The sequence below is a fragment of the Stegostoma tigrinum genome, chromosome 22, assembly GCF_030684315.1.
Source record: "Stegostoma tigrinum isolate sSteTig4 chromosome 22, sSteTig4.hap1, whole genome shotgun sequence".
Classification (NCBI taxonomy): Eukaryota; Metazoa; Chordata; class Chondrichthyes; order Orectolobiformes; family Stegostomatidae; genus Stegostoma; species Stegostoma tigrinum.
In genome coordinates, this window is record NC_081375.1 from 37,881,933 (window position 1) to 37,891,214 (window position 9,282).

The following is a 9,282-nucleotide window of genomic DNA, read 5'->3' on the forward strand; positions in this document are numbered from 1 at the left end:
ATTTCAGCTGCAGCATCACCTGTCAAATTGTAAAAAGACTTCTCTAGTTTCAAACTCCAACCCCTTAGCAATAAAGGCTAAACTTTAATTTGTCTTCCTACCTAATTGCAGGAACTGCATGTCTTCATTTTGTGTTTCATGCACAAAAACATCTAGATCGCTCTGTACTACACTTTTTTGGAGTCTCTCTCAATAATAGTCTGCCTTTTGATTCATCCTACCAAAGTGCATGACCTCATACTTCCCTGCATTAAACTCCATCTTTCATGTTTTTGCCTACTCATTCAACTTACATGTATCCTTTTGAAGATACTTTATGTCCAAATTTGGGGACATTTTACTGTCTCTGCATACAAGTCATTATTATAGATAGTAAATAATCAAGGCCTAGGTCTGACCTTTGTGGCATTCAACTATCTACAACTTCCCAACCTGAAAAAGACCCAATAATCCAAATTCTCTGTCTTCTGTGTATTAACTGGTCCTAAATCCATGCTAATATATTGCCCCAATACTGTGAACTCCTGTCATGTACAATGAACTTTTATGTAACACATCATTAAATACCTGCTGGAAATTCAAATACACTACATCTACCAGTTCTCCTTCATCAACTTGGCTTATTAAATCCTCAAGGAACTTGAGCAAGTTTGATAAAACCATGTTGAGTCCATTTGACTCTGTTAAGCTGTTCTACATAGCCTGCTATTTCTTCCTTAATAATGGACTCTAGCATTTTTCCAATGACAGATGTTAAGTGAGATAGTCTGGAGTTGCCTGCTTCCTGCCTCTGTCCCTTTTTGAACACAAGGATCACATTAGGGTTTTCCAATCAATTGAAACTCTCCAAGAAATGAGGGAGAGCCTTGAGGATAGACAGAAGTACCTTGTCATCGATGACTAGTCACCACTCCACCAACCAATCAGCTACTTGTTGCTAGTGAAATTTCACTCTGTAGACAACCTCTAGCGCCATTCTGTTTGCAGTAACCATTCCCTTAGCTGCTTGGACAAACAGCTGTGTAAACAACACTTACAATGAGTGTGGGAAACTTACTTTTTTAAAAATGCAGCAATATTTGTCTTTAAAAATAACCTTGTCCCATTTCAGTTCATAAACAGGGAAAAATAAAATGATGGTCTCTACACCCATTAACATAACCAACTCTACCCCTTCTCTCTTGTGAAAGTCACAGCTACGTGAAAACTATTTAAAAAATCCATGATCACTACATGGATGCAAATACTGACTCGTTGCTAGCGGTCACTTGATAAGTTTGCACAATAATTTTGTTTCACTCTCATTCATATTCTCTGCCATTGAAGAGGTGACCATTGAAACAAACTAACTTACAATAAGCCAAGCTAATCAACATCTTTATTTTTCCAAGATTTTAATACCTTTATTTTAATGCACGGTATATATTTATTTGCTTCTATTATATGTTACACATTCTCATTTTCTGAAATATTTAAAAATGCAACCCAATGAGAAATTTTTTAATATGTAGAATTGTATTTCTTTCCCTACCCACTTGTATGATTTATTACAGTGAGTAGAAGTAACTATCTTGTTGATTTAAGTCAAATTTGGACATAATCCCATGATTCTAGGAATCAGGGAAGACATGCACGAGAATTCCTAGAAGCATGGCATTCCAACCAGAACTCCATCAACAAGCACATTGATTTGGAGCCAATCTACCATCATCTGAGAAAAAGAACAGGAAATGACATCACCCATACAGGGAATGACATCACCAACCAAAGGAAACCTAAACAGATAAATAGAAAGCAGGACATAACACCAGTGCTTCACCGTAGGCTCACTGATGATGTTACCTAGAATGGTGACAAAACATCTGCAAACTAACCTTCCAGCTCAGCGAGCAAACTCACATCCACAAGATACAACCATTATCCATATATTCACCACCTAATTTTCTGGTCTTGATGACAGGATATGACATGAGGACATTTATTCCTTTGAACCTTCTAACTCCATCCCAAATTATGTTTCCCCTTTTTGTTTTTTTTAATTCATGGGATGCAGGCATTGCAGGCTCACCCAGCATTTATTTCCCATCCTCAATTACCTTGGAAAAGGTGGTGCTGAGCTGCTTTCTTGAACCTCTGCAGACCTTAGGATGTAGAAACATCCACAGTATTGTTAGCAAGGGAGTTCCAGCCTTTTGACCTAGAAAGAGTGAAGGAACAGCGATATAGCTCAAGTCAGGATAGTGTGTGGCTTGCAAGGCATCTGGTTTCTGCTGGACACCTCCAGATAAGGATGACATTGAAAATAGAATACTAGAGGCTGAATCTTACATCTATTTTGGCCAAATCTGAGTTGGGTCAAGATTTTTGGAGGGATTTATGCAGGTTTTCTTGCCAATTCTTACAAATACACCACGTAACTACCTACCCTGTTTAGATGGCATCCTTCTGGTCCAATTCAAGTTGAATTGTACCATGCATCATTCCCAGAGTAATTGCCATTCAGCAGATATCTGGGTGATGTGCCAAGCCACTGTTGCAAGGAGAGGGTGGGTGGGTGGGCTGTGTACCTGGATAAATGATGGCAATCTGGCATTTACCCTCACTGGCAATGTTCTTTCACAACAGCCACAAAGACATGTTGCCCAATGCACATAGCGGACATGGCTGACAGTTCCTCATGCATACAACTCCATTGCCTCATCCCTGTCACTGTTTAACCACCATCACATACACTTTGCTAGAGTGTAACTGCAACCCATCTAAACACCCTTTGTGTCAGCATTACCCTGTTCCCAATGCCAACTGTAGACTTACATTCTCATTGTCCAGTAAGGGAACATCACATTCAGGTAAGCGATCAAGACAAATGAAAATGCAAACGTCAGCTTTAAAATGTTGAATTGTACTTATTTTCTACTTGTATGATTTATTGCAGTGAGTAGAAGTAACTATCTTGTTGATTTGAGTCAAATTTGGAAATAATCTCATGCTGTCATCTAGACAGCAAAACCGAACTGCAAACAAAACCAAAAGAGGCTGAAGGAGCGGGTGATGAATTCTACACCATTGTGATACAACCGTCTCAGTGCAATGGTGTGTAGCCAATGACACCCCGTACCGGGGGAAAACCAGCTATATTCCAGAATCCTACTGCCCAGGCCATGGGAAAGCAAAATGACCCAGTGTGACCTTGTACGGATGGCATCATCACTATTCTGATGCATACACATGGTTTAAACGAGAAGCAGGTCCCCTTTCACTCACAGAGACATTCAAAGCGGCTCAGCCTCACAGCCACCGGAACAGGAGAGCCATTCACTCCTGCGGCTCTCAGGTGCAGCTGCATCAAACTGTATAACGGATTCTGGGACATACAGACCCTGCACCACTACGACGCATCACTCATCCTGAGGACATGGAGTTGGGACCCCCTGCACACCCCTCACACCGTGGGGTGCCTTCTGCCTGAACTGGGTACTCCTTGTCCTCCTCGGCGGCAACGCTGCTGCTCTTGTTAGTCTTGGCCTCTGTCTGATGTGCTAACAGGCAAGGCATGGCACGGCAACTCGATGCAATGCACAGCACGGATGGTGCAAGTATACTGGTACGTGTTAAGTTGAGTGAGCGCCAAGAGAGCAAGTGACCAGCTCTGAGACGAAGTCTTGTCCAATCTGTGAGCTTGGCGCCCGACCGTACACGCAAAATGTCCCTGTTGTAGACTTTCACTACTCATTGCCATGTGACCTGTAATGCTGTGCTTCCTAAGCAGCCGATCAGTATATTTACAACCTGGATGGTTATAAGGTGTTGCCGAATGCCGAAGGCCAATGCACATGGAGCTGGTGCCCATGGATCATGCTCTGAAATGCAGTTTGGTCAAAAGAAAAGCAGCATTGAGGCTCTATGGAGCAAGTGGTGAACCGATTCTGCCTGGTACTTGCTCTGGTTTCCGTGTCAAACTTTGCTGACATCGATCTTGCTCACCTTGCCGCTTGTCAGCAAGTATAAAGGACAGAGCGAGACCCTCGCGATATCGAGATAGATTCCTTGACAAAGTTCTTGCGCAAAAATCTCGGTAAACACACATCGCTCAGACCCCTATAAGATTGCGCCCTTTTGTCTTTTTTGCACAGCATGTTGCTGATGACACCGCATTGAGGAGAATTTGGCAATCTCGTTAGCTAATCAGCTTGAAGGACTGCGACATAGTATAAGGACAAAAAGAAGTGTAATTTAAAACTGGCGATTGCAAAGTCAAATCAGGTTCAGAAAGAGAAATAGAGATTGGTTTAGGAGAGAAAAATGCAATAAGGAAAAGAGCAAATCTGCAGCCACAATTAAATCTTTAGGAATGAGGCTCCACATCTGTAACAGTTTTTAACATTAGAGAAACTAACTGGCAGTGATTTTCACTTTTCAGTTCATTAACAAATGCCCATATCTGATGAAAATGCTTAACTTTCAGTGGTGAGTTTAGGTCCTATCTACTATGTTTAAAAATAAGGCGACTTCATGTCACCCACTGTGTGTCAATCATGGAGCAGGTGAGTTGTCATTTTTGCAAAGGTAACAAGTAGGGCAACGCAGCTGGAACAGCAACTTTTAGATGTTTGCGCTTATCCTATATCTGGCTGAATTTGCTACATCCTTTGATACCACCACGTATCCTTTAACTTTCTAAACCTGTATAAACAATTTACATGACTTACTTGAAGTAAGTTTTATGTATATGGACTCTTAGTGCAGAGCCTGGAGCCTTGTGGAGTGTGCATTCAGAATTCAGATTCAGAGATCACTGGGCTCTGACTGATCTTTTATAAGTGTGAGTTCTGAGGAAGGGTCACCGGACCGATACATTAACTGTGTTTTCTCCTTCACAGATGCTACCAGACCTGCTGAGTTTTTACAGCAACTTTGTTTTTGTTTTCTAAGTGTGAGTTCATTAAGTGTATCATACAGTCCTTTTATTGAAATAGTGTTGTTAAAATAGAGTATCTTGCACACTGATGTGATTTATACGCAGAACTTTATGGTAGCATTTTAAGTTTGAACATTAATCTTAAGCCCTCATCGTGTTAAATGAATTGTTCAGCTAAGCTGTTCTGCATAGCTTCGAACAATCAAGTGATTATACTTTCAGGCCATAAAGGGCTCTTTTTTAATTCATAAAGTTTATCTACTTTTATTGTCAAATTGCAGTCACATTTTGAGAGAGAGAGAAAAAACACCTATTTTTTTCAAAAAAATAATTATACTTGTGCAGTTAGTTGTTCTTTTTGCTGACACTTCGGATTCCAACAGATATCTGAGATTTTTATTTTACACCTAACATTGCTGATGCATGAAATGCACCGTAAGAACTTAACATATCAGTCAGCAACATAGCAGTAATCCCGGATAGACCTGAAATTTAGCTTCAAGGTTAGATGAGCACTGCACGTATTATAAAAATATTTTCAGTATCTGTCTGTGCCATTTTTTGTTTTGTTTGCTGTCCTTTCAGCACAGGACTCTGTAACAGAGACAATTAAATCCTCTGAAAGAAGAGATGTAATTTTGAAACTGACGATGACATAGGACGTTAGAAAAAGTGCAAAGTAGTGAGAATAGTTTTGGATTACACTGGCAGAGTCAGCAGATAGAGTGGGCTAAATGTCCTCTTCATGTGTTATAATTTTTAAAATACAAGTCTAACATCTTTATCTTGAATTAAATTTATTGAAACTGAGTCACGTTGAAGCACATCCCTGCTATCCGAACCAAACTCCAGTTGTCTATGTCTGGTGCGAGAAATGTACAACGTACTCCGACTATTCAGTTGAAGGTGTTATGCAAATTTGGTAGAGCAGCATAAGAGTACTCTTCAAATCGTTAAATCTGAATTGACACATTTTGATCACTATTTGTTCCTGGAATGTGATATGCATCAGTAGCATTGCCCATCCGTAAATGGGTGCTTTCAGAGTCAATAATACGGTCCATTGCTGGAGTCGTGTAAAAGTTAAAGGTCCCTTTTCTAAACAGTATTGGAGAGCTGGCTAGATTTGTACGATAATTTGGTGGGTTTTTTTGTGGTTACTTTGACGAGCGCCAAACCACATTTTAGACGAATTCAGTTTCACAATTTATAGAGATGTTATGCATTATGTAGTTGTTGTATTTGAACGCACACAATTCGGGCAGGGCTGCGATGTCGTAACAACTAGGCTACTGTCCCCTTTCATAATTCCAATGAAATAAAGTTGATACCTACAGCACACTTCAGGTTACTGGCTAAAATATTTACTTCGACACTGTAACACGAGAATTTCAACTAACTTTCAATTCTGGGAGGTCTTAGATTTCAAAATGTTAGCCCACTTTTCAGAGTTTAGAACTTTTTAAAAATGCATCAGTCCCGTGCGGCTAATTTTAAAATGATTAAACAGTCGACTGAAATTTCACCAGCAGCTGGAACGATGCTGCTGTCTGTGTATTTAGTCATGAGAGCTCTGTTTTCCCGGAGAGAACCTGGTGTGTAAAACAGTCAGCAAATAGCTGTTGCTTTTCAGTTGTTGTAAAGACAGTGACAACTCTTAGACTTGTCACCGTAGCCTGAGAAGGGAAGGTTTCCTCTCGTCAGTTTACAGATAGAGAGTGCCAGGGTTCGCTTCTCTCCCATCCACTGTGGACAAGAAACAAAACTAAAAATCTTTAAACCCTCAAAAGCTCATTGCCGCACCCGGCTACGTTTGTGATTATTTTGAACTCCGTACTGAATGAGGCACCTAGTCGGAATTTGAATCTCCTCTGCACGGGACTCTGGTCACTTAAGTGACTCCCCTCCCCAGGAGTTTGATTTAAGTTCGCCCTTCCTCCGTTTCTGGTGGCACCCCGGGCTCTACAGAGTACGGTATGTGAAAGATTTCCCCTGCACTTCAAAGCAGACAAAGTGGTCTGCTCTCCCCTTTTTTTCTCTCTGGAAGAGGGAGAGAGAGAGGGGGGGGGAGGGGAGGGGGAGAGAGAGAGGTAGGGAGGGAGAGAGAGAGTTGGGGAGGGAGAGAGAGAGGTGGGGAGGGAGAGAGAGGTGGGGAGGGGAGGGGGAGAGAGAGGTGGGGAGGGGAGGGGGGAGAGAGAGGTGGGGAGGGGAGGGGAGGGGGGGAGAGAGAGAGAGAAATGGGCTGCTTGCTGAACAAGTTCAACAAGAGCGGAGCTCTGATCAGCTGCCAGCCAGGACACAAACCACCACCTCAGCGACCTTGTTGTGGAATCCGGAGGGCAGGATGCAGCAGTGAATCAGGTGTTTCAGGAGAAGTGCAGTCCTGACCCTCAGCCCCCCTCAAACGAGCTGGACTTTTTTTTCTGGACTCTGTGTGGGGTGGGTGTGTGTTTTATCTGGGGTGGGGTATGTCCCCTCTACCCTTCTCTCCCCCCCCCCCCCTCTCTCTCTCTCTCTCTGGTAGACTTTGATAGGGACCAGCCACTGTTCGTGGGTCTCCAGGGAAAGATTTCCCATCCCGATCGGGAAAGGGGGGGGGAAGCAGTTTGGGGTTTTTTTGTATTATTTATCATTTTTGTTTTCCTGAAAGCATGTCGGAGGAGGGCAGCTCCGAGTGCCCGGTGTGTTACGAGAAGGTTTCGCGCCAGAACCAGTCCCTCCGGACGCTGAGCTGCAACCACGTCTTCTGCCACGACTGCCTGGTCAAGACGGTCATCAACCAGGAGAGGCAGCCCAAGAAGGTGGTCTGCCCCGTCTGCCGGCATGTCACCTTCCTCAGCAAGAAGAGCACACGCTGGACCACCGCGGCCAAGGACGCCAAGCAGACCCTGGAGATCCCCCTGGCGCCCACCGCCACCCGGGACCTCCGGCCGCTAGGGGCGCAGCTGGGGGCGGCGCCGCCTCCTCCTCCGCCGCCGTTGCGCTCGCTCCTCCGCCGCTGGGCGGGCAGTTGCCGCCGGACTTTTTTGGCCGCCGCCCGGCACCCAGCGGCCGTGAGCACCAGCCAGGTTTTTGTGATCAGCGGCCGGGGGAGGCCTATGAGCGAGGAGGAGCTGAGGGCCCCCGCCGACGGACTGGTGTTGGAGCACAGGCGCTGCAGGTTGCGCTGGGTGCTGGTGCTGCTCTGTTTTATCATCATCGGCGCGGTGGTGGCTGCTATCCTGCCCTGGGTCATCTCCTTCAAATGACAGCACTCTTGGGCAGTGAAGCCCCGTCTGAACTCAGCAACCTCCTGGGGGTGACAAGTACTTTAGTACTTATACACGTGGAGGAGAAAAGAAAGGGACTTTATTTGGAGCTGTGCTCACTTGCTGCATCTTTTTGTTTAAATTACCGGGAATGTACTTTGGCAACTCCTGAGAGGGACCAGCCGAATGGAGAAAATACCAATTGCACTTGTACAGAAATTCTTTTTTTGCATTGAAATCATGATCAGTTTGTCAAGAGAAATAACTAATGTTATTGGCAGGTTATTAGCTATAAATATTTGGGAAAATTTTTTGCAACATTGTTATAAATTGTTGTACAGTGGGCCAGTGGCCTGGTGGATGAGTTGTACTAAGTAGATTTATCAAAATGTTATTTAACACCAGTAAATTAATCAAAACTGCATTCCTGGATTCTGTGCAATACTTGTTATTCTTATATATTACAGTGTCTGTACACACGAATAGGACTTAAATATGGCAAGCTCAGTTTAGTTAGAGCACCTCAATAGCATTCTCACAGTTGACTCCGGAAACAAGATTCACGTAATATTGGAGGCCCTGTGTTCATTGTCTAAGCACCTAATCTTGTGGCATTACTGCAAGAATGTTTCATATGCCAATGGTTGCTTTTTTGGGGGGTGCAACCCAAGATCTTATCTGCCTGCTCCAGTCATTCAGATGTGAGGTATTCTTGAGGATATTTGAAGAGGAGTTGGGGGCTATAATACTTTCTTGGCCAACATTCTTCACTTGATCAAAACCACCAAACATTCTCGATTTAGCCTTTCTACTGTCTAGGGAACAGGATTGTTGCAGAGTGGGTTCTCCAGTTAGCTGCACTGTTATCTTCACTGTACTTCAAAATAATTACCTGTACGTGAGAATTTTTTGTAGCTTTGAGGTGTTTGATATATAAGTGCAAGTATTATACATTGTATGAGACACTGGTAGGAAAATATTGTAGTAATGTATTGAGTATTGTGACATCCATCAGAAGGAACATTTTGATCAAAAAGATAATGATCTCAAAGATTGTATAAAATATCATCTTGCAATGTGGATAATGCATAAGGCCAGTTTGTACTACACATCCTT

At 43.2% G+C, this 9,282-nt stretch overlaps 1 protein-coding gene across 5 annotated transcripts; it reads left to right on the forward strand.

Annotated features, from left to right (window-relative positions):
- Positions 1–3,909: 3,909 nt before the first annotated feature.
- On the forward strand, positions 3,910–8,590 carry LOC125463716 (RING finger protein 222). 5 transcript variants are annotated; one of them, XM_048555328.2, is made up of 2 exons: positions 3,910–3,933; positions 7,569–8,590. In XM_048555328.2, the coding sequence occupies exon 2, from the start codon at positions 7,570–7,572 to the stop codon at positions 8,164–8,166; it is 597 nt and encodes a 198-aa protein (XP_048411285.1). In that variant the 5' UTR covers positions 3,910–3,933; position 7,569; the 3' UTR covers positions 8,167–8,590. The 5 variants fall into 5 exon arrangements, with proteins under 5 accessions (XP_048411285.1, XP_048411281.1, XP_048411283.1 ...); XM_048555324.1 differs by lacking the exon at positions 3,910–3,933 and adding an exon at positions 4,455–4,544; XM_048555326.2 differs by lacking the exon at positions 3,910–3,933 and adding an exon at positions 6,525–6,892.
- The last annotated feature ends 692 nt before the right edge of the window (positions 8,591–9,282 follow it).

Coding starts and splice junctions, on each gene's coding strand:
- LOC125463716 (XM_048555324.1), top strand. CDS start 4,513: ATGTCACCCACTGTGTGTCAATCATGGAGCAG. Junction 4,545..7,568: donor GTGTGTCAATCATGGAGCAG/GTGAGTTGTCAT, acceptor TTTTCCTGAAAG/CATGTCGGAGGAGGGCAGCT.